The following is a 26,406-nucleotide window of genomic DNA, read 5'->3' on the forward strand; positions in this document are numbered from 1 at the left end:
TGGGCTCCGAAGCAGCTCGAAAGCCTTGGTTTCTAAACAAAGGGTCGTTTGATACCAAATACACCATTCTGCAGTTAACTACGTTGCGCTGACAGAATTGTCATATGATCTCTTTTACTCAAAATAATGAATAAAGTCAAACTTAGGCGTTAACTTGATTGTTAAGGTGCCTAATCACATAGATTCACACTAAAAGCTTGGAAATTAATTATATCTACCATTCTACTAGCCTAAAATAACCCTTACAGAACTTATGGGATCAACAAAATGGGATTTTTAGGCTGTCTTCTGGAAATTTTGATGAAAACCAACTATTCAAGGTTGTAAAGCTCCAAAACACTGAAACTCAAACAAAAACTAAATGAATGTCCAAGTGACTGAACTATCAGTCCCAACAAGTCATAAATGACATGGGGTTTCTCTAGAAAAGCACTAAACGATGAACAAAAGACATAAATAAAAAAATTACTTCGAGGTCATTACATAAAATCTCTTTAGTATAAGGTGTGAACATCTCCTGCTCATTAAGGAGATTCAAGTCAACTACAACAAATATTTTCATCGGTCGAGCAGTAGTGTTTTTGACTTGTCCCATCCAGGATAAAACAACTCTATCATAAAGTATAACTCAACAAACTCTGGAGAAGAGTTGAGTCCAAAGATCCAAAGAATACAAACTCTCTTTTCCACTAACTTTATGCATTCTATATTTTCTTGTACAAAAAAGAAATGACGATCACCACTATTTATAGTTCAGGAAGTCTTCTTAACAATGAATAAGAAGATAATGTGATAGTAAAAAGAGAGAAAAATGATTTAGAGGTTATATATGTTGGAAGGTATAATTGAGGAATAAAAAATAAAACAAAGTGAGAGGTAACAAATGGGTTCAATGGCTAATAAAGATGTTGCCCATGATTGTTGACACCAACATTCTTTGGAATGTTTATTCGTGTATAATGTCAATTAACACTTTGTTTAGATGATTGTTATACGTTGTATTATATCGTATTGTTAGTTTAAATATAGTTTTTATTTTGATTTTTACTTAATTTCTATTGTATCGTATCATTTAAATCCATCATTAGGTAACGACGAAACGACTCGGTCTAACCACCGATTTGGTGTGATTGTGTCATTATCTTAACATTTTCGGCTCATGTTATCTTTTATTTATTATTTAATAATCATATTTCATCTTTTATCCTATACTCTCATAATAGCTCTACCCCTTAAGCAATTTCTCTTGTAGGTGTATCACTCAAATTATAAATATGTGATATTATGTAATAACGAAGAATGATACAATCTATCCAAACATAGTAATCATTAAAACACCTCAATACGATACATTATAAAAACAATAGCTAATTAAAAACCATATAAACAAAGTAAAAGCCACTAAACTTTAAAGACAACAAAAGAGAAAGCCCACAAATGCCTGCAACAGTCCGTCTAGCACACACTTGCAGCTGTTAAGCAATCTTAATATTATTGATATTAATATTAAAATGCTAAATAAAAACACTTTGTTATATTTATAGGAGATGGCTAGCCAAATATACAAAACAAATAAACTCATTAAATATAAATTATATACATAAAAAATAAAATTAGTTGCAACTTGCAACTAATGTTCACACGAAATAATGGTTTTACCAATTGGTTAAAGAGAAAATTATTGCGACAAAAGAGGGTGACATAGTGATTGAAGTTGTTACTTACTAATATCATTTTGTATTCAAAATTATTACTCCATTAATAGAATTCTGAATAATTTAAAGAATTATAGCCTAACTCTTTCACCCTCCTCCTCTGGGGCTGGTTGATATTTTCATTTCTTCATGAGTCATACAATGACGTTTCTTGATTGCTGAAATCTCCGTCTCCTCGTTCCTCCATTCATATTTTCCATCTGAATGGTAAATAAATCTGATCACCCTGTTCTGGTAATTCAAAAAGATGAATATATGTTTTTTTAATATCGTTTTGGAATTTAAATTTGTAATTCAGATTACGCTTATTGTTCAATGTGTTGTATTTTTACCATGGATTTTCAATTTTACTTATAACCAATTATGATTTACAATGTTTTTATGTAATTTCTAAAAAATCAATCTAAAAATTCATATTAGTCCCTCATTCTTTTTACATTAACCTAAATGAATATATTAAGATAATCATAGTTGAGGAACAATGTTTAAAACACAATCGTTCTCTCATATAGAGATTTAGATAGTTAAATGTATATACAAGGATTTAATTCTTTAAACTTGAGACATAATTATTATTGTTATATACCTTTATTTAATTTCAAAATTCAATTGGAAATAAAAGTTTAAGTCATGGCATCTTTGTGCAGCTAAAAAAACATCAAATGAGTGAAATATTCCAAGAGCCTAAGGGCTTAGAATCAATGTCAGCTGGATTTTCATCTCATAATCAATCATGTCGCGGTAATCAAAGGAAAATGGATGAACATGGAGGAAGCAAGGTGACAGGCATCAAGCAGATTGTAAGACTAAAAGAGTTTCTGAGTAAATGGCAACATGTTACACTTGGTCCTAAGGGAAATGGTAACAATTGCAACAACAACAACAACAACAATAATAATAATCTTGGATCATCGTTGAAACACGGTAGCATTTCCCCTAGAGGAATATCACCTTCGATTAGTATGAGGTTGAGGAATTACAATATATATTGTGATTCAGATGAAGAGAGTTGTCAAAGTCCAGAGCCACCCCATGGTGTCCCGAGAGGCTATTTGGCTGTTTATGTTGGACCGGAGCTTCGGAGGTTTATAATTCCCACAAGTTATCTTAGTGATCCATTGTTTAAATTATTGCTGGAAAAAGTTGAGGAAGAGTTTGGGTTTGATCATACTGGTGGACTCACTATACCTTGTGAGACTGAGACCTTCAAGTTTCTCATGAAGTGCATGGAAAATCATCAAAGAGATCAACCTTCCTCTTCTCTTCATCAACACCATTGTGGTAATTAGGTTTCTTCTTCAATTTTGTCAACACAATTTCTATTGGTATCAACCTCAACTATTTGACCTCCTAGTGACACTGGTAACTATTTCAACAAAGATTTCGACACATGATAATAGAAGTCACTCTGCACTTTTGAGTGAATTTATCCTCTTTTTCTCATCATTTGTTTTTGTTTTTCACCACAAGTGCTACTGGTGTACACCTCAACTATTTAGGTATCTACGTACCTTTACCTTTTAGTTGTAGTAGGTGACTCTATCAATCAAAATTTAAGTAGATGACACAATAAAAGTCACTCCGTGCTTTTGTGTGAATCTATCTTCTTTTTCTCATCATTTCTTTTCTTTTTCACCAGTAGTGCTACTATTGGTGTATATCTCGATTATTTTGGTAGGTACCTTCAGCAGCTCTTAGTGGCAATTTCATGAGTAACTTTGTCAAACAAAATTCAGGTAGATGTGTGTTGAAGTCGTGCCACGCTTTTGTGAGAATTTATCTTTTTTGTTTCTCATCAGTCGTTTTGTTTTTCAGTACAAGTGCTATTGATGTATACCTCGATTACTTTGGTAGATACTTTTAGTGGCTCTTAGTGGCAATATAATGGGTAACTTTGTCAACCAAAGTTTAGGTAAAATGACAGTTGAAGTCACTCCACGCTTTTGTGTGAATTTATTTTCTTTAATTAGGCACTTGTCCAATACTCTTTCTTTTTTATGATGTATGTTGTGATTTTGATTGTATAATTATTTAACAAGAAACCTTGATATTTATTATGCAGGATCTAAGCTTATTGTTGAGTGAGTAACTACCATGATGTTAGTGATGATTGAATGTTTAGTGCTCATGAATGATTTTTTCTTTCCTATTTGTTTTCTCTTCTTCTGATTAAGAGTTTAGAAGGCCCTATTGTATTTTTATACAATTTCATCACTTGTATTTTTACACTTGCCATTTGTTTGTCATGTTTTTATATCTAATCTTGAAAAGAAAAAAAAAACACTGAAGGAAACAGAAAGTAAGGAGGGCCTAGGTAGTTATATTAAGAAGGTTTATCGGCAAAAAGGAGAAAGCATAAACATTTGACCCTTTCTAGGTATTACCTATAAGAAAATGTAAAGATCAAGATTCTCAAAAGGTTATTGTTTTTTTTTAGGTATTGTCAATTGTATTGGAATAACCCTGTCCAAATATATTGAAAAGCAATTAATTTTTAATTCTACAATGTTTATGTTGTGTCAATTCTACATTTCATTATAAGACAAGGGTCTTTATACAACTACTTGTATTTAATTAAAATAATGATAATCGAGTTTGAGCATTGCTCAGTTGGTTGAGCACTTTCTGCCCCTCATCTATTGTACGGATTACCTTCCCCTTATTTCCCCACACCCCCAAAAAAAGTTGTGTTAATTGATAATTTTGCAGTTAACATTCAGATTTTGCGCCAAGACATTTGTTTCAAGGAAAATCTCACAAATGTATAGAAAGAGTTTTTTTTTAAAAATCCAATATAGGTACAAAAAGTTCTAATTTAATGAAACATAGATTTGGAGCATATTTTTGATCTTTGTCTTAAGTAACATGGGTGCAGAAATTTACAAGAATTGTCATATCTACTAAAAATATTTTCTCTCATTTAAATTACTATCCCGTGTAAAAGAATGAAAGAATCTAATTTTTAGGATAATGTCACTCAAATATATAAGAATGATAACACTAGCCCATGAAATCACCTTATCATTTAAGTTTGAATAGGTCAATGTAATCACTCATACATTCATGAGGAACTTTCACATATAGCAACTAAAAAAATAACCTAATTACTCTACATAACTATAGTTCGATAAATACAATTCATACCTACATGTTATAGGGAGGAGAGAGGCAAACGAGACTGGAGAGAGAGAGGAGAGAGGGCAAAGAGTGGGAAAGAGGAGAATTGTATATGTGTATTAGTTAGATTATTGTATATTATACATATTTATTTCTATATATGGAAAGAGAGATTGAGAGAGGGAAGGAGAGAGGCAAGCGATATTGGGAGAGGGAGGAGAGAGGCAAACAAGAGGTCAGAGAGTGGGAGAGACGTGAATTGTATATGTATAGAGGTTAGATAATTGTATGTTATATATATGGATTTGTATATATGGCAAGCAAGATTAGGAGAGGAGGAGAGACGGGAGCGAGATTGAGAGCGAGGAGAGAGTGGGAGAAAGGTGAATTGTATATGTATATTGGTTAGATAATTATAAATTATACATACATACATACATACATACATACATACATATATATATATATATATATATATATATATTTGTATATTTTGGCGAAGTATGCATATAAAAACTTGCTAACTATAGAGACTCGAAGTTAACCCATGTAATTAATGTATAATGTTAGTCGCAAGTGGTAATTATATCAAATTATAGCTATGATGAGTAATTGAGTAGTATAAGTTTGATTAATTGAATATAATTAACCAAACCATTTTAACCCGGTCAATTTAATTCATCTAAAATTTCCTCCAATTTCTGTTAAATAGCTATCCCAAATTGACTACGAAGCAACCTCATCAATTTTATCATACACAGTAGGGATGTTGCTATGTTAACCACATGGTGGTCACTCAAACATACTTCATCAAAATGTTATATTGTGAACGTACAAAATCATATTTTGTATATAAATCAAAACATCATAGCGATATATACAAAAAATTAGGACATCCTTAACAATATACCTAGCTTCACAACTGATATAGAGCCTTGATTAAGATGAAGAAAATTTATTTGTTTTGTTTGGTAAAAGAGTTTGATGATTTAGCAACCTTCTGTAACACTTCGAAAAGTCAAGACCTAATCTAGATCCTCACAAGTTGATTTCATGTTGGTTATACTGTTTTAAGACCTAAAACAATGTTAATAAGTCATCTGGAAAGTTTTAGAGCCAAGACGTTAAAAAACGTCCATGATATTCGAAAAGTAGCTAAATTGAACTAGTTGACGTTGCTATGTTTGGTAAAGTTTGGAAGGGTCAAATGAAGTCTAACACTTGTAAAAATACTTTGGTTAGGTAGAGTGTGGTATATAGGGTCTAAACGTCCAATAACGTCGCCCCAAGGACCACCCGAAGGGTCCTTCAGGAGGACCCAAACATGGGTGGGCAGGCTGCCAAAGCAGCCGGCGTGAATCAAGATTCAAGAGGCTGTTGCTCGAAGTGCAGACCACACAAACGCTACTGCCACAGATCACTTTTTCAAAAATAAAAATGGGCACTAGCCTCGCGACGCAGAGCTATTTTCCAGATTCAGTAAAATCGTGTTTTTGAAATTGACTTCACAAAATGACCGATTCAAGTGAGGGGTATTTTGGATAATCTAGGAGGTGATTATATATATCATAAATATCATTTTTAAGTCATTTTTCACTCACCTAAACCTAATTCCCAAAATAAAATCCAAAATCTCTCATCTCTGTCTACTCTCTCCCCCTAATTCAACTATTGAAGAAGGAAGAAAGCTTGAATAAGAAGGTCAATTTCTCTAGGGTTTCGTTTCGATTTCGTGGATTAATTTTCTTTAAGGTATGAGCTCTTTACTCTTTGGATTCCTTTTCTCAAGAGGTCCTTTCAAAGTTGATTTCTAAAATACCCAATTCCATGGGGTTTCTCAATTCTAATGGGTTTTCTTCTAAACTTCAAATTGATGATGAATTATGATTGCCTTTGAATAGTTAAGTGTAGATTGTTGTTTAATTGATTTTAATTGATGGGATTTCATATAGATTATGTCCCTTTCCACAAATTCCCCAAATCTTGGATCTTGGTGATGAACTGATGGGAATTGAAGAATGTATTGATTGATAGATTGGTTTTATCTATTCTAATGCATTTATGAATTAAATAGGGTAATGTGTTGGTGAGATTTGATATAATTCTTGAAGAATTCATGTTGACCGTTCTCCCCTAACCCCAAGTTATAAATTGATGTTAATTGGGATAGTGATGATGTAATTGACCTAGATTCTTGTGTTAAATTTTATTGATTGATGTAACTACACCTATTATTAGATTTAAATGGTTGGTTGATGGTAAAACCATGTTGATGGATTTTGAAGTAGATTTGGTAAGGCTTCATGATCCTAACCTTTAGTTCAATTATGATGGCTTGTGATTGATTATGTAGTTCATTTGAAGTATGTCTTGTGAATGGCCTGAGTAGGTGTTGGTATGATGTTGAATTGAAATGTCTTGACTATATGATTGTGAGATCATGCTTAAGGTGAAATTACATAAGGTTGGTTATGAACTACCTATGTGCCTTATTATGACATGACGATGATAAAATTCTAATCTCAAATATGAGGGTTGCTTTGAAAGGATATTCTCATGCAATTCCTATTGAGGTAAATGACTATGACTATAAAAGGGATTAGACCCTACGACCTAAACTAAGTTGTAAATGATAAATAAAGACATTTAAAAAGGGACTCTAGCTTAGCACCGAGTGAACTAGTAGTGAGGAGTGTTCCCTTCCCACATAGTGAAGGTAGGTTCTCTATTGTACTTATCATATTAGAGAATATAATGCATTTATCATAAAGAGGGTCCCAACTACATCTCCTTGTTCTTGAACTTTGTTGACCCCATTGGAATACTAGCTAGTGGATCCACATAGATTCTATGTTCATGTTTTGTTAATACCTTGGCAAGTAGTCTGCCTTCTTCCGGTGTAGAATTTCATGACACCGGATTCCACATTAGCTCATGTAGTCTATGTCGGTTAAGGAAAGACGTTCCTAAAAGTAAAAAATAAGTACTGAAGTAAACACTAAGCTATTCCTCAATTGTGAATTGAAAGAACCCCAATCTAGAGAGGTTTATGATTGCATTGTGGTTAAGGCTTGATGGTGATCCCAATTTAGTGGGTAGCATTCAATTATGTTCATATGATTATTATGTAATGTTTTCATGATGTTTTAATGGTGAATTCTAGTAATTTATGTTGAAGATTATCATGGTGATTTTAGGGAAGATGAGGGTTTTAAGTTGATATTTTTAATTCTATTGTATTATGTGTTAATTGATCATGATTGAATTACCTAGATATGAATGGAACTAGGCCTAATTGAACTAGGATGGTCTTATATTGTAAACATATTATTGAACCTATGTGATCTTATATGCCTAGACTTACCTTCTATGATCCAATTGAATGAATTAAGCATGAAATTAAACATAGATCATAATGAATTGAAGGTAATAATCAATTACCGGATGTTATGACATTGATGCTCATGATTTGAGAGTAAAGTCATTATGAAGAGATTATGATGAGGTATTTGTATACCCCTAGATATGAGAATGATAGGGGAAGCAAGTTCTCTCACATAGATGAATTCTAGGTTCGCCTAAGAATATAAAATGAATCAATACATGATGAATTAGGTTAGCTTGAATATTGATTGTATGATCATTTTTTGTGTAATAGACTTGGTGAGACAAAACCAATGCATGATTGCTTGATATGTGAATCTCATGATAGCTTTAGATGGTAGGTTTCAATGGTAGGTTGGGATAGTAAATCTCAAAGAGGCTTGAGTTGAAATACTCATGGTATCTTGAGATGTTGAAATCTCATGAAACTTGAGTTGAATTAATCATGGTAGCTTGAGGTGATGAACTTCATGGTATCTTGAGGTGATGAATTTCACGGTATCTTGGGATGGAGGAATCAAACTCTCTCATGTTTAGCTTGGTCATGTGTTGCAAGGATGCTTGATCAGAGTAGCTTGGGAATGGTGGTTCTCATGTTAACTTGGGATGGAGGAATCACTCTCCCATGATTAGTTTGGTATTGTGTTGTAAGGATACTTGATCATCTTATCTTGACATGTTTAGTCAAGAATCATTTCAAGGTAGCTTTAGTGGAAAGACCTAAACTCTCCTAATGTTAGTTTGACTTGCATGCAAGATTCATTTCATAGTAGCTTGATTTTTAGGAAAATGCATTTCGTGTAATAGCTTGAGTATCTCATGATAGCTTAGGGTTGATGATTCATGATCCCCTATGATTAGCTTGCATCTAAATGATTGATTGCATGGTGGTTAGGATGGTTGTATCCTTCCTTAGTTAGCTTGGTTAGTAGGATGAGTCTTTCCATGATAGTACGTCTATTATGATATTATGTTGACCTTATTAGACAAATTTACAAGAAAAGTTAGCTTTGATTAGGTTAGTCTAGTTATATACTTAGTATGGATGGTAGTATGGGATGCCATCTATACATGGCATAAGTATGACTTGAAGCTGCCTATGACATGACCCTTCTATGATGTATGATTAGCTTGGATAGTGACTAGAGTTGCATTCCATGACTTTATTTACTTACGATGATAGTTCCTAGTCGATATGAAGTAGGTCTATTAGATGACTCCTAATATGATATGTAACAAGATAGGGTGATTTTAAGATACACTTAGTGTGTGAGGTATTATGGGATGCTTCACATGCATTGCACAAGTGTGCTTTGAGGTGGCCTATGGTCATAGTACTCATATGTTATGATCAACTAGCTCATAATTATGAAAGTGAACTATGATCAAGAATGACTAAAGAGAGTCACTTAGATTCGGTAGTAGTATTGGATGCTACTTTAGCCTTGCACAAGGATGCCTGGAGGTGGCTTGTGATGTAGTTCATTTAAGTAAGAAAGAACATTGACTTAAGAATGAACTGTTATATGCTTTATGATTCTTCAATATGCTTATGATATTCATGTTATTATTATATCTTTATCTCTTATGAATATGTCTATTATTGATTAATCCTTTGAGATATCTTATGTTTGGTATGATAGTTCCCATAATTAGCACCTATCGTACTAATGCATATTTCCTACATGTTGTCCATGTTTCTTTCAATGATAGAGTTTCCAAGGCTTATCAACAAGTGAAGATTTATGAGTCCTCATAACAGCCGAGGACATCACTACTATGCTATCTTTTTTGTTTTTTCATGTTTAGACTTTTATGGGTTATAACCCAAGCCTATTGTACTCATTATATCATTGATGGTTTTGAGACATATGTTAGAAGTTTTATAAATTGTTTCCGCTTTATGTTTTGAATGAATAGTTTTAATTCTGCACTTTTTTTGAATATATGCTATTAATGATATCAAAGCGCTTGAACAAGATCTCTGAGAGGTCAAGCACGCTGTATGACGACTCAAGAATGTCCTAAAATTCTATGGTGTACATGCGGGTTGTAACAAACTTGGTATGAGAGCATAAAGTTATGAAATAGTCAGAGGATGTCTCGAACCACGTTTAGAATAGTGTTATTCATCGGTGTGAGTTGCGAAACATCTATGAATAGGAGCCTGCGGGATGCATAGGAAAGCTTCACTGGTTCATTCTTCAAGTCGTGCCATAGATCTATAATCTCTGTCTTATTCCTTATTTGATGGTCTTTATTTTGTGATTATTAGAAGGGTTGGTAAAAGGAGTGAGGGAGGAAAGTCGGCTGAAATGCCAATTATGGCTTATGATAAAGTTGAGATTATGTGATGTGATGTTGCTTTTAGTATGAATGGATTGATGTGTGGTTATGTTGATTGTTGTAGAAATCCATGATGTGTTTTGATGTATGTTAATTGAATTGGTGGAACAGTATTTCCGTACTTCCTAGAAGGGGTGACTGAATAGACTCCTCTAAGAAGGGTAGAAGGGTAATTCACCATGGTTTAAGAGCCATCGTGGGTTAAGGATGTGAAATCTTAGTGATGTTTAGTGAGGATTTAGCTTAGGCTTTCTTCGAATGGGGGAATAAGGTAGTTATTTATCCTTGATGTCATCCACTAGAGTTACAAGAAGAGAAGTCAAGCAAGTTTCTTTTAGTCGTATAGTTGGTGAGCCTCAAAAGAGGCATATGTTCTACACTATCTAATCCAAGGGTGATCAAAAATAATCTCGTTTTGTCCCTCTCCTTTATGTTCTTCTTTAATTATTTATGAAAATTTTCAGAATTTCCTATGATTGTGAATTGTCTTATGAGTTTGCTGAGGAATTAATGTTAGAAAGATTTGTGTATCTTATTCCCAAGTGGGGTATAAGTAGCCTTTGTATGAGCCCTTATATGCTTATGTGTAGATATTTTTAGCTTGGAATTAAAATGTTTCCTTGATTTGGGTATGTGAATTTAGGTATAATGCATTTACGATGGGCTGCTAGTCTAGAGTTGGTCCTTTAGAGGAGTGTTTTGCAAGGTGTTATTCAAGGACGAATGTTTCCCAATGTATGGAATATTGTAAGGACATAAAAATGAACTAGGTCCAAATAGAGCCTAATGTGTGGTGCCACGAGCTTATGAGGTCTTAAAGAGGTAAAATATAGTGTTTAGAGGCAGTATATAGAGTTTGAGATATTTTGGAGATGAAACATCCAAAACGTCCGGTGACGTCTTAAAGTTAGCCTAAGACGTAGTTGTATGTTTTAAGTGAGTTTTGTGTATGTTGCGTGGGCTAATTGGTGTTCAAACTCACAAGGAGGCATTCTAGAATGTATATGAGTTTATTTGGGGTCGGGACGTCAATGTACGACTTTGCAAGAGCCCTGTAAATGGCCCTCAAAGAGAACCCCAACCATTTCCTAAACACTGCCTGGGCAATGTCAAGTGACGAGACCATTAACTCCTCGTGTGTTGGTCGACGCCCCGTCGATTAGGGGGAGTAGGTTGACACTTAGAATTTTGAGCTTAAGAACCATTTAGGAAATCCCTAACCAATATGATAGTTTCCAGTACGATCCGTCGTTTGGTTGAAGCTCCGTCGATGGCGTCCGTCGATGCAGGCATAAAATTCTCGCAGCTCACTATTAAATGAATGGGTAAATCAGGAAATTCACCCTACGTCGAAATAAATGTGTGGGCAGTTATTTTAGGTAGTTTTAGGTAGTATATGAGTGTTAAAACAATAAAGGACCCCTTTAGACTCTACACTCCATATCAAAACCTCTCTCTCACATTAGAACACTCAAGAAGACCATTAAAGAAGAAGAGAAGCCGGGGGCAGTAGCTTAGGAGGACCTCATTAAAGGTTAAAGAAAGGATTAAGGCTCTAATGGGGGCAGTAGCTTAGGAGGACCTCATTAAAGGTTAAAGAAAGGATTAAGGCTCAAATCAAAGGTTTGTGAGGGTTATTCGTCCATGGATTCTTCCTTTCATGGTGTACCTACGGAAGATGAGGGTTCTAAGTTAATCTTCTTAATTCTATTGTATTATGTGCTAATTGATCATGATTGAGTCACCTAGATATGAATTGAACTAGACCTAATTAATCTAGGTTGGTCTTGACTTGTAAAGATAGAATTGAACCTTTGTGATCTTGTATACCTATACTTATCTTCTAATGATCAAAATGGATAAAGTAACCATGAAATTAAATATAGATCACAATGAATAGAAAGGGATAATCGATTATGGGATCTTATTCCATTTATGCTAGGGCTTTGAGGGTAAAGTCTTTATGAAGAGATTATGATTAGGTTTTTTTCTACCCCTAGACAGTAGCATGATAGGGTAAGTAAGTTCTCTCACATAGATGAATTCTAGTTTGACCTATGAACCTAAAATAAATCAAGATGTGATGAATTAGTCTAGCTTGAAGATGGGTTGTATGATCACTTCTTGTGTAATATAATTGGTGAGACAAGACAAAGTTATGATAGTTTGAGATGTGAATCTTATAATATCTTGATTTATAAGTTCTCTCTCTTTTATTCCTTATCCGTTGGTCTTTAAGATGTGATTAGTAAAAGGGTTGCTACAAGAAGTGAGGGATAAAAGTGGGTTGAAATGACAATTATGTCTAAGTGACTGGATTGAGTTGAGATTATAGGATGCAATGTTTTTTTAGTATGAATGGATTGATGCGTGATTATGTTGATGTTAGTAGAAGGCCATGATATGTTTTGATGTGTAAGACCCTAAACTGAATTAAGGTGTCTAGAGCCTCACTTGCTCCGTATAAGATTGTTAATATGTTAATTAAGTGTTTTAAATAATGTATGATCGATTTGAAGTCATTTGGAAGTCAAACATTCAATGACGTTCAAACGTTTGAAAGTTAGCCCTTGAGATGTGCATGTGTGACTCGAGTGTGCCTAGCATGTTTTGATATGTTTATACTGTTGTTTGATGCTTAAACTTGTATGGAAGGTACATTGACATGTTAAGGTGTGTACGCCTCATGATTGAGACGATGCCCCGTCGATGGGTGTGTGTGTGTAGATCAACACTTATCCGTATGAGCAGGAGCCCCAAATCTGCAGCCTCAGTCACCATCAACGGAGCAACAGGACGGGCCATCATTGCGTCGATGTCCCATCGACCGACGTTCATAGGTGCTGCCTGAAAAATGCAGCATCCACGCTGGCATGCAAGGGGTGAATTGGGAAATTCACCCAATATCCTAAATTACTACGGACGGTTATTTTAAGTGCTTGGGTATTTTAAGTTGATTTATAACATGAAAACCCCACTACCCAATTCATTCTTCAAATTTGACTTTTCCCTCTTAAACCAAATTCACTCTAGGAACCTCCATTGGAGATGAAGCTCAAGAACACCAATGTGAGGGATTTTCAAGTTTTCGTGACTTATTTATCAAGTTTTCGTGGTTTATTCATCCAATAACGTATGGTGATCCTTCATCTTTAGATATCCATTCATCTGGTGAGCTCTTTCAAAGGTTTTCAAAGAGAAATTGTGAACACATTGTGTTTCTACCAATCTAGCCTTGAGTTGTTTCTCAAGACGTTTTCAAATGCTTTCTCGTGATGAATTGATGATAATGTACTGATTATAAAGTGAATTTCAATCCAATTGCATGATAAATCCATGCTCCCTCCAATTCTTTAATTAGCCTATGTATGGGCGTTGTGATCTAGATTATCTGTTGATTGAATTATGATTCTAACTTGTTGAATGGCTTATACATACTGCATATTATGTATATTGATGTTGAATTATTGATGAGTGATCCATTTAGATCATGGTTTGAAGGTTTGAATGAGATTAGCCTATGTTTTTCTATCTTCTTTTGATTGGTCATGTAGTGTATACAATGTGGTCTTGATCTTATGATAATTGAATTGTGGATTTCAATTATGTTAGTATACTTTTAGCTACTACCATATACATGAATTGTTGATGAATTATGAGTATTGATCATTGATGATCAAAGCAAGGTAGTTTTTGTAAGATTAATCTATGTTCTCCCATCCTCTATAGTGATAATGCAATGTACATAATGTGATCTTAATTCTAGGATAGATGAAGCATGTTTCATTTATGATAAGATACATTTATATACTTCCCTATATTGATAATATTTATGGATTGTGAGTATTTATCAACGGTGATCAAAGGTGATCAAAGGTTGATGAATCGGTAATATAACTCTATTTCTTTACTTTTCTATAATATTGTTGATAAATTTGGTCTTGTATGGCATTGTGTGGTATGGTCCACTTATGGTAGCATTTTTTAGTTTATTTTCATTAGATATGTGATATGATCATGTCCTTGAAGGGAATGTTATTATGAAGGTGTGGTGGTGATGATTACCAAATGTGAAGCATGCCTAGTCTTCCATTCTAGTTGTGATCTAGGTTGTATTGCTAATGTGATATGTATGGTAATGACTATGTTATGGTTGGTTTAGGTGATTCCATTGATGAGTCATAAATGAGTAGTAAATCGTTACTTATGTACCTATATGAATGTGTGATTAGCTGTGGTTACGAGTCTTGAATGCAAATGTTGTAGTTATTTTGTCACCTATGGTATTATGTGTTGTGTGGTCTACGCATGGATGTGCATTGTGTTCCTAAGAGGGTGGTTGCCTCAATTTGTTGTTAATAGTCATTAGATTATCATGTTGACCAATGTAAACACACTCGCACGTTATGCATGCTTTTTATTAGTATAGGTTCATGGTGTCTAATGAAAGGACATTCTCATATGCACTAATGTCTACTAATATGCATGTTAAGTATATGTGCATGAAGTATGCTTTGTAACTCTTAACTAGGATGATTGGATAGGTGTACTAGTATGGATGAAGATATGAGACTTTGTCCATGTATTGCACATGTGTGCCTTGATAGGATAGTTCCTTTGTGGTTATCTATGTTTATGGATATGAATGAATGGTTAAGTGATGAACATGTCTTATATGCATGAATGAAGTAAAGTATGAATGTGTGTTATAAAGGTTTTATGTGAATGGTTTGCTCACATGTATGAACATACACACATGTAAGATGATCTAGTCAATGGAGGGGCCTTAAAAGGTGTTCTCCAGTGTACCCTAAACTAGATGGTGCTTGAATATGCTATGTACATATGAAAGGATTCTCACATGATTTAGGTTGATGAACTCTCATCTAATACCTATGAGATAAGCATATGAGGAGGTAAATCTCCTAAGTCAACATTCTATAAAGTAATGATAATAATGACTTTTCAATAAAGAGAACTTAGTGTAGAACCGAGTGAACTTGAATATGAAGGGTGTCCCTCCTATTGTAGGAACATAGGTTCACCATAGTCCTCAGCAGGTGGTTAGTGGATAACTACAATGCCTCAATAGGCATATAGAGGGTTTCCATATATACCTCAAAGTTCCATAAACTATGCTTGCCCCTTAAAATCTAGTAAGGTATCTCATCTAATATGCTAGCATGTCTTAATGTTCTAATTTGGCAAGGTAGAGCACCTTCCCTTGGTGTAATTCTTTACAACACCGAATTCCTTGATAGCTCCCATGGTCTTAATGTCAGTTAAGGCTATAGTTTCCCTAAAGGAAAATGCACAATTGAAGTAAGGACCCTAACTAGGATAACCTAAGGAAAGTTTCTTTGTGTAGGTGGGATTATGGGACTTCACCTATGCATTGAACAAGTAGATCTTGAATAAATTTCTAGGAAGGTGTTCTAAAGTATGTGTTATGTCTATGTCCTTATGCATGACACTTTAGTGTTGTCTACTTATTGTGATGATATTTATGGAATGACTCTTAATGGGTTTATTATGATGAGGTATGTTCTTATGATGAAGGTATTACTTGATCTGTATGTAGTTGACTATAGTATTATAGTTGACGTATGAAATACATGTTAAGGCTTGTGGTCTCATGATAGGATTACTAAGTATGTGTGAGGTTATAGGGTTTGAGTATGGTCTTATGTGAAGTGAAGTTATTATGTGTACAAACTGAATATAATTTACTATAATATTAGGAGATCTTGACTTGAATGTCCTTCGTGATTGATAATTCTATGAAAGTGTGTGTTAGATTATGAAGGTAGTATGTATGAGTACCTTGTGGCCTTAAAGTGATGCTTTGCACCGAGTATCACTAGAGGGTTACTTGGAAAGATAAGATGTTAAAAGAAAGAAAGCTTACTGTAAAATGATCTCACTGTAATTGAAAATGTGCTTCATGTAAAGTGGTGTCTTAGATGCGTTAAATGCAATGTGTGGTTTTATGTGATGTTATGACTATTGTATATTCCTAAAATAAGTATACAAATGACTTGATGATTATTGTATAAAGTTTTTATGAATTTTTCACAAAAATGCATAATGTATGGTTTCAAGTAAAATGTCCCTTTTAAATGCATGTTTTTTCATGGTTGCCATACTTAGTGCATTCTTGTACTAACACCAATCTTCTTTGCCGTTTTACACAAAATTTAGGTTATGGATTGCTTAAAGGATATTTCTATGGCTAAGATCTTGATATGTGATTCCCAAATTCAAAGAAAGGAACCGTAAGTTCACGGATTTCATATGCCTTGTCTTACTATAAGTTTGTAATAGTATATCTATGATTTATGTTGTGAGGGTCGTGTCTCTATTATACTCTAATGAGGTTGAATCTAGTATGACAAAAAAGAGATTAGAGTCTTTCACTATGTAAATGTGATTCTTTATATATATAATGGAAGTGATGTTCTCGTATATGATGTGCTATGAAAGTTTTAAATCTTCCGCTAAATTTTCCTATGACAATGCGAGGAATGATAACTATGGGCTTGTATAAGACCACATAGAGGTCAAGTACACCATGTTAATTCTAGGGATGCTCCTCGGTCTTGACATGATGTATGTTGATAGAATTGGTAGAATAGAGTGTTTGAGTACTTCCTTTAAAGGGTGATTGAATAGACTCCTCTAACGAGGGTAGAAGGGTAATTCACCATGGTTTAAGAGTCACTTGGGTGAAGAATGTCAAATTTAAGTGATCCTTAGAAAGAATTTACCTTAAGCTTTCTCCAAATAGGGGAATAAGGCTTTTATGTATGCTTGAGGTACATCGGCTACTATTCAAGAAGAGAGTTCAAGAAAGTTTCTCTTAGTGGTATAGTTGATGAGCCTCAAAATAGGTATATGTTCTATGATCTCCAATCAAAAAGTGATCAAGAATGATCTCTTTATGTCCCTTTCTGGTATGTGCTTCTTTAATAATTTATGAAAATTTTCACATTTCCTATGATTATTAATATCCTACGATTTTGTTGTTTCCTTATGATGAGAAATTGATGTTATAAAGACAAGTATATCTTATTCGAAAGTGGGGTATAAGGAGCTTTTTGTATGAGGTTTTTATATGATTATGTGCACATATTTTTAGCATTGAATTGAATTATTTCCTTGATTTGGATATGTGCATTTATGTATAATGCATGTACAATGGGCTACTAGTCTAGAGTTGATCCCTTAGAGCAGTGTTTAGAAAGGTGTCATTCGAGGACAAATGTTTTCCTAGTGGAGGATATTGTAAGGACCCCAAAATGAATTAGGCCCATATAGATCCAAACATGTGGTTCCATGAACTTATGAGGTCCTAAAATGGTAAAATAAATTGTTAGAAGCAGTATATAGAGTTTGAGAGGGTTCATAGGTTAAAGTCCCGATGACGTTTGAAAGTTATCCTTAGACGTACTTGTGTGTTTTAAGTGAGTTTTGGATATGTTGCGTGGGTATTTTTGTATTCAAACTCACAAGGACGGACACTAGCATGTATATGAGTATATTTGGGGTCAAGATTTCAAGGAACGACTCCCCAAGGGCCCCGATAAAGGACCTCAAGGAGGACCCCAACCATTGCCAAGACACAGCCTGTGCAGTGTCAAGCGACGTGACCATCGACGACTCGTGAATTAGTCGAGGCCCTTTCAATTGGGGGTGTAGGTTGACACTTAGACTCCTAAAATTAAAACCCATTTGAGCAGTCTCTGACCAAGACGATGGTTGCCAGTACGGTCCGTCGTCTGCTCGATGCCTTGTAGATGGCGACCGTCGATGTAGGCCTACAATTCTCGCAGCTCACTATTAGTGAAGGGGTGAATCAGGAAATTCACCCCACATCCAAATAAATGAGTGGGCAATTATTTTAGGTAGTGAATGAGTATTTAAATAATATACCCCTTTAGTGTAACACCCCGTATTCAAAATAGACAGAAAATCAGCCTTTCAGAAATCTGCAGGTGCAATCGGCGGTTACCATCGACGGACCGTATCCTGAACCACGGCTCGTGCTGCACATCCGTCCATTGTGAAATAAAAACCCCCAAGATGTATCCCAGAATGTTGACTAAGCGTCGAACGACGGATGGACCGATGGTCCGTAGGTTGGACTACGATCCGTAGTTTGTATCCGTCGATCAAGACAACTTTTACTCGCTCTCTGACAAGAACCATTATTGACTAGCACTGTCCATAGAAGGAACTACAGGCCGTAGGTATGAAGGTAGGTGGAAATTAGCAGATAGTTAGGGGGAAACTGCAGTTGGGTCAACTTCAATTGATCATAACTCTTAGCAAAAAATTTATTAGGTGTCCCAAGGCATAGCAAAATATAGATAATTGAATTAGCTTTCCATTGCCACCGACTTTGCTAAAATCAGATCTCCGAGTAAAACGTTATGTCTATTTTGGTAAAGGCCTATCGAACATACCCAACCTACGGACCCAAATGACAGACCGCCAATTGAACGGCGGCCCGTCAGTCCAGGTCTTCGTTTGGTCCGACAACAATTAACTTAGGGGTCTTTTGGTCTTTTCCAATTTCTTTTAAACTCTAAGATATGTTGTTTTGAGCCTAAATCATCATATTTTAGTTAGTTTAAGACTAGAAGCTTAACTAAAACTTATATATGTCAAATCATTAAATCAAAACTTAGAAATTAGAAGCAACAAAGGAGAAAAAGGTCAAGAACCCTAGTTCAAGAACGCACAATATTACCAGCAATTCCATCCAAAAAATCTAAATATTTCTCCATGGATTTCATCACCAGGTATGTGGGATTTCACTAGTGCGTTCCTTTCACCCATTAGATTCCTAGTTTTCAGTCAGTTCTTGATTTTTTTATCATGAAAAAACCTAGGGTTTCTATAATTACAACAGGTCATCATAAATTAGTTAAATATATGTTCCAAATAAGATTGTTAAGTTAATATTCAATCTATCTCATGAATTTCATAACCCTAGCTATGTATTTCTTTAGTTATTGAATTACACATGCTACGTTAGATTTAGGTTACTTCAGATATACATGCCTCAGTTATAGATGCATAATTATTAGATCAAAATGTTTCATTCTCAGTTTGCATGTTCAGTTTTGAGCTATCCAGTACTTATAGAAATTAAAACATAATCAATTAATTATATAATTTATTGGGAGTAGCATAATACCGAGTTGGACTAGGGTTCAATGTACTTAATAATCCCAGAACTACTAGCCAAGTAAGTTGTAGGTCCCCTATGTGGGAATTAGTTTATTGATCACGCCAACATGCCTTTATACCTTTTGCAGGGTATATTGGGTCCTCTTGATGGGGCATATACATCGGACTCCACATTTAGCTCGTGTGGTTTTATTATCCGTTATTAGTAGCTCCCATAGATTAGCTAGATTACACTACATTGACCATTTAATAGTATATTCAATAATCAGTTTGAGCATGATATAAATTGGTCATTATATTCAGTTATATCAGCATTCAAAATATATATCATGTAAGATAATATACTTGCTTTTGTGCTTGTTCAGTTATGTATTATTTTAGCTTTATTCTATCCTACATGCTCAGTACCTTCAAGTACTGACGCATACGTGTGCTACATATTCTCGTGATAAAGATTCAGGTTCTCAGCGTCCAAATCACGCTTTCTGATCTCTAGTTCAGCAGGTTCAGTGGTGAGTCCTCATTCTCGGAGAACAAAGAGTCTTGAGTTCATTTCAGTCATTTAGTTTTAGTTTTTGCTAGACTTAGCTGGGGATTTTCCTAGTATTTCTACTAAGTTAGATGTTTATTTTAGACATAGATAGTTTAATCTTAGTGTTGAGTTAATAACTTCTTGTTAAAAAAGTCATTGTTTCAAATATCTCATTTATAGACTATGGGTATTCCCCATTTTTTCAGTTTGCATTATGATTTAGTATTGCATTCAGTTTATTATCTTTAGTATGCTCATGATTATGTGAACAGAGTTAGCTTGGGATCACTTGTTGTCCTAGGTTCCTTGTCCACGTCTTGGAAGTAGCTTGGGGTGTGACAATTAGACTCTAAATTCCAAATCAAAACCTCTCTCTCACATTACAACTCTCAAGAACACCATTGAAGAATAAGAGAAGTTGGGGGAATCCACTTAGGACAAATTCACCAAGGGTTCAAGTTGGGATTAAGGCTCTAATCAAAGGTATATGAAGCTTATTAATCCATTAATTCTTCCATTCATGGAGTACCCTAATTATTCCTCAATTATGAATTGAAAAAACCCTAATCTAGAAATGGTTAGACATTGCTATAAAGTCTTGATTGTGATTCCACACTAGTGAGTAGAATTCAATTATGTTCATATGATCATTATGTGATGTTTTCATGAGGTTTTCATGGTGAATTGTAGTAATTGATGTTGAAGGTTATCATGGTGATTTTAGGGAAGATGATGGTTCTAAGTTGATCTTATTAATTCTATTGTATTATGTGATAGTTGATCATGATTGAATAATAAGGTATGAATTTAACTAAGCCTAAATGATCTAGGTTGGTCTTGACTTGTAAATCTAGATTTGAATCTATGCGATCTTGTATGCTAGACTTACCTTCTAATGATCCTGTTTCATGAAGTAAGTATGAAATTGAACATAGATCATAATGAATTGAAAGTGATAACTGATTATGGTTTGTTATGCCATTGATGCTAGGGCTTTGAGGTTAAAGTCATTATGAAAAGATTATGATGAGGTTTTCTTCTACCCCTAGTAATGAACATGATAGGGAAAGCAAGTTCACTCACATATATGAATTCTAGGTTGACATGAACATGATAGGGAAAGCAAGTTCACTCACATATATGAATTCTAGGTTGACCTAAGAACCTAAAATGAATCAATACATGATGAATTATATTAGCTTGAAGATGGATTGTATGATCACTTCTTGTGTAATAGATTTGGTGAGAAAAGACCAACACATGATACCTTGAGATGTGAATCTCCTTATAGCTTGAGATGGTAGGTCGCAAGGATAGGCTTGATTTTAAATACTCATGGTAGCATGAGATGTTGAAATCTCATGGAAGCATGGGTTGAATTACTCATGATAGTTCATGGTAGCTCGAGGTGATGAACTTCATGGTGGCTTGAGGTGATGAACTTCATGGTAGCTTGGGATGGGGGAAGTAAGCTCTCTCATGCTTAGCTTAGTAATGTATTGAAAGGATGCTTGATCATGATAGCTTGGAAATGATGGTTCTCATGTTAGCTTTGGATGGAGGAAGCAAGCTCTCCCATGATTAGCTTGGTCTTTTGTTGTAAGGATACTTGATCATGTTAGCTTGACTTAGTTAGGTCAAAACCATTTCATGGTAGCTTTAGGGAAAATTCCTATATTCTCCTACTGTTAGCTTACCTTTCATGCAAGGTGCATTTCATGGTAGCTTGATTTGGATGCACATGCATTGATGTAATAGCTTGATATTAGTTTCTCATGATAGCTTAGGGTTGAGAATTCATGATCCCCTATGATTAGCTTGAATATACATGATTGGTTGTGTGGTAGTTAGGATGGTTGTATCCTTGATTAGTTAGCTTAGTTAGTATTATGAGATGCTTTCTATGATAGTAGGTCTATTATGATAATGTGTTGATCTTAATAGATAAGTTTACAAGACAAGTTAGCTTTGATTAGGTTAGTCTAGAAAAATACGTATTATGGATGGTAGAATGGGATGTCATTTATACATGGCACAAGTATGACTTGAAGCTACCTTTGACATGACCCATTTATCATCTGTGATTATCTTTACTAGTTAGTAGGGTTGCATTCCGTGACATAATTGAAATAAGATGATAGTTCCTTGTTAATATGAAGTAGGTCTATTAGATGACTCCTAAAATGACATGAAACTAGATAGTGTGATTTCAAGATATGCTTAGTGTGTGAAGTATTATGGGATGCTTCACATGCATTGCACAAGTGTGCTTTATGGTGGCCTAGGGGCATAGTGATCATATTTTATGATTAACTAGGTCTTAATTGCGAAAGTGAACTATTATCAAGAATAACCAAATAGAGATACTTAGCTTTGATAGTAGTATGGGAGGCTACCTTAGCCTTATACAAGGATACATGAAGGTGGTTGTGATGTTGTCCAATTAATGTAAGAAAGACATTTAGTTATGAATGAACTCTTATATTCTTTATGATTCTTTAATATTCTTATGATATTCATGTTATGCTTATGTCTTTATCTCATATGTTTATGTGTATTATTCACTAACCCTTTGAGATATCTTATGTTCGGTATGATAGATTCCATTCTTAGTACTTATCGTACAAACGCTTACTGCCTACATGTTGTCCATGTAGGGTCTGAGGAGATTCAGTTGTTTTCAACAGTAGAGTTTCCAAGGCTTATCAAGAAGTGAAAATTGGTGAGTTCTCATAGCATCCAAGGACACCACTACTACATTGTCTTTTATGTTTTTTCATGATTAGACTATTATGGGATGTGACCCTGCACTATTGTACTCTTGATGTCATGGATGGTTTTCGAGACATATGTTAGAAGTTTATAAAATGGTTCCACAATATATTTTGAAATAAAACATTTAATTCCGCACTACTTTCGTATATATGTAATGTATATATGCAATGAATGATGTGTAAGGTCTTGTACAAGACTTCCGAGAGGTCAAGTATGCTGTGTGATGACTCAAGAATGCCCAAACTTGTAGGTTGTATATGCGTGTCATTACAGCATCAACGGCTATACCGCCTACGCCTCACTAAGGATCTTCCCAAACACGATCACCACAGTTCAACGGAAAGTATTATAGATGGTGGAAGAATCACATTATGGACAATCTTATAGGAGAAAACCCAAACTTATGAGGATTCATCCTGGACAGACCAACCATTCCCATGAAGACTGGACTTGATGAAATAACCAAGGTACCAAAAGAAAAGAACGAACGGGATGTAGCGGATAAGCTAGCAATACACAAAAATACCAAAGCCAAGAAGATGTCTATCTGTTGTGTAGGTCCAGATAAGTACAATCGAATCTCGTGGCATGATGCCAAAGGAATATGGGGAACTCTGCAAACTGCTCATCCAGGAACAACCCAGGTAAATAAGTCCAAAATTGATAATCTAAAGGGACAATATGAGTTATTTAGAATGGTGGAAGGTGAAACAATACAAGACATGCATACAAAGTTCACCACAACCATCAATGAAATGTACTCTTTAAGAGAAATAATTCCTAATGGAAAGGCAATAAGAAATCTCTTAAGTGTCCTTCCAAAGTCATGGGAAAGCAAAGTAGAGGCTATCACTGAAGGATGTGACTCAGATTTTCTAGTGATGGATCAACTCATCGAAAATCTCATTGCATATGAGCTTGAGAAAAATCAAGAAAATGAAATCGGATGAAACATAAAGAACAACCTGGTTTTTAAGGCTACAAAACCAGAATACTTTGAGGATGAGAATATTACACTACCGACTAAAAGGTTCTCAAAAATGCTAAAAAGAGGAAAATATTTCAAAGGAGAAATCCTAAAGAAAAAAGTGAAAATGAAAGAGAACAAGTATTTCATAAGTGTGGAAGTCCAGATCACTTTATCAAGTTTTGTCCACTAAATAGTTCAGAGAAAACAAGGAGTTCAATACTTATTAATACATTCCCACTGACGGATGGATGACAAATCAAGAAGTTGGTCTGTTAATGAACAAATCATTTGCTGCGATGGAAACTTATTAAAAGAAGAGTTTAAGGATGGTGAATTTGAATTTGAGTCATTACATTCAATTGAGAAAATGCATATATATGACTCTCTTGCACTGATTGCTATAATTGAACCAGAAGAAGAATGAAATATATGCCATTCATAATAAAAAATTCAAACACTAATGGCTGGATAATATTCTGAAGAAGATGAAGAGGAACACATGCACTATAAGGTAAGACTTCATCCCTACTGCACACTCTCATGAATACATATCAATCAACAAGCTCTAAAATGGAACTAATAATAAACAACTATGCATCCCTAAGGGAAGAACATGAGAACATTGAGAAACAAAATCATTGACTCCTTTATAAGCTAAAGGAACTAAGCAATCATTTAGATTTCATGACTAAAAGGAATAAAGATCCTTAAAACAATAATTTATGACTAGGATGGAAAAAGATCATAGTATGTAATGGATCAGGTCTTTAATTCTTCTTGAAAACATTCAAAAGAGCCAATCTCCTACTTTAAATGGAATAGGTTTTGGTAGGAATTCTGAAATCAGTAATCCTAAATTATATTGTTTATGTGCTCATTGTTGATTGACTAGACATAAAAGTCATGCTCTCCATAAAAATTTAATAGCTCATAACAACAATCTATGTTTTCTTAAAACACAATATAAGGAAGCAATCAGGAAACTAGTTACTAAAACAAAACCTCTATGGGCCAAGAAGAATGTCATACATTCTTTTCCTAAAAATTATGGACCCAAGTCAATCTACGTACCAAAAACTAATTTGTGAATCATAATTACATGGATTAGGGGCTGAAGCAATGGTAATTAGATTGTGCGTGTTTTAGAAACATGATTGGTTATAAAAGTAAATTCCTCTCATTGAGAAACTTCAAAGGTGGAAATGAAGCCTTTCAAAATAAGGAAAGATAGAGAAAAAAATGGAATTAGACAGATGAGACACATGACACATTAGAAATCTTTTCGAAACTGGTTCATATGAAATTCAATTGTGAAATAATAATCATTCATTTCAATCATGGATTAATATTTGACAATTTGAAATTCCTAGAATGTTGTGCCACAAATCACGTTGATAACAAATTCTACGCACCAAGAACACTACAACAAAATTGTGTAGTTAAATGCAACAATAGAACATTGGAAGATATTGCACGAACCATGCTTCTTTCAAGTAATCTCCCGAAATCCTACTAGGCTAAGGTTCTAAATACTTCATGTTATCTCTTCAACATGTGTAGAATCAAATCAGTATTAAGCAAAACACCCTACAAGCTCTTGAAAGACAAAAACCCTAACTTGGCTGTCACGACCTAAGGTATATATACCCTAGGTGTAACGTGGCCTACAAGACCCCAAGAGGCACCATTCAAGCCACTTAGATTTGATAATACAAGATAGTAGAATAAGGAGATTTAAGATAGTTTCAAGATATCAAAGTTTTATAAAGCATAGGTTAGATCTAAACATTCTCGCAAAGTGATTGATCGCATAAAAATTAATTTTTCCCTAGCCCATACATTTTGTTTTAAAACTAAAAGTAAGGAAGGATTGAAGATAGTAAATATACGATCCTCGAAACCTAAGGACTCACAAAGCTCTAAATATCCTCAAAAAAATCTAGTCACTGATGAGTCTGATATTTGGACTCATTTAGGACTTTGTTTTGATAGTTTTAGTGTGCTCAATGTCTTATTTATGCTCTAAACTTATGTTGAATTTTTGATTTGCAGAATTTAATGCTATGGAGTAAGGCATGGACACTACGGGAAAAAAAGGAACAAACAAGCTAAAGAAGTGAAGAAAAGTAAGCCTGCTGAACGCCAAGAACACTCGTCGAACCTCCGAGTCGCTCTCTTACTTGCCAAAATTTCAAGCATGCCATCCCTGGGGAAAAATGAAGTTTCCAATAGAAATGGCTAGTCGGCAAATTGTCGATCCACTCTGCGACAAAAAGTTTGATCGCGATGAATGGGAGAAAGGAGAGGATCGCCGAACCACTCGGCGAGGAGTGACTTATCCCCCAAAATTAAATTCTAGGCCAAAAATGGGC

General features: G+C 34.6%; 2 protein-coding genes across 7 annotated transcripts; both read left to right on the forward strand.

Moving 5' to 3' along the window:
• Positions 1-1,704: 1,704 nt before the first annotated feature.
• LOC101264326 (uncharacterized) lies at positions 1,705-26,406 on the forward strand. 6 transcript variants are annotated; one of them, XR_011221328.1, is made up of 5 exons: positions 1,705-1,949; positions 2,363-2,996; positions 16,764-16,837; positions 22,947-23,011; positions 26,087-26,406. XR_011221328.1 is itself a non-coding variant. In XM_069298053.1 (4 exons), the coding sequence occupies exons 1-3, from the start codon at positions 1,920-1,922 to the stop codon at positions 16,796-16,798; spliced, it is 699 nt and encodes a 232-aa protein (XP_069154154.1). In that variant the 5' UTR covers positions 1,705-1,919; the 3' UTR covers positions 16,799-16,837; positions 22,947-23,185. The 6 variants fall into 6 exon arrangements, 5 of the variants coding, with proteins under 5 accessions (XP_069154154.1, XP_069154153.1, XP_069154156.1 ...); XM_069298053.1 differs by lacking the exon at positions 26,087-26,406 and having other exon boundaries at positions 22,947-23,185; XM_069298052.1 differs by lacking the exons at positions 16,764-16,837; positions 22,947-23,011; positions 26,087-26,406 and adding exons at positions 3,355-3,451; positions 3,531-3,804.
• Positions 23,502-24,014, forward strand: LOC112941458 (uncharacterized). Its single transcript, XM_026030944.2, has one exon. It carries the CDS (start codon positions 23,502-23,504, stop codon positions 24,012-24,014), a length of 513 nt encoding a protein of 170 aa, XP_025886729.2.

Source organism: Solanum lycopersicum, chromosome 5 (genome assembly GCF_036512215.1).
Source record: "Solanum lycopersicum chromosome 5, SLM_r2.1".
Classification (NCBI taxonomy): Eukaryota; Viridiplantae; Streptophyta; class Magnoliopsida; order Solanales; family Solanaceae; genus Solanum; species Solanum lycopersicum.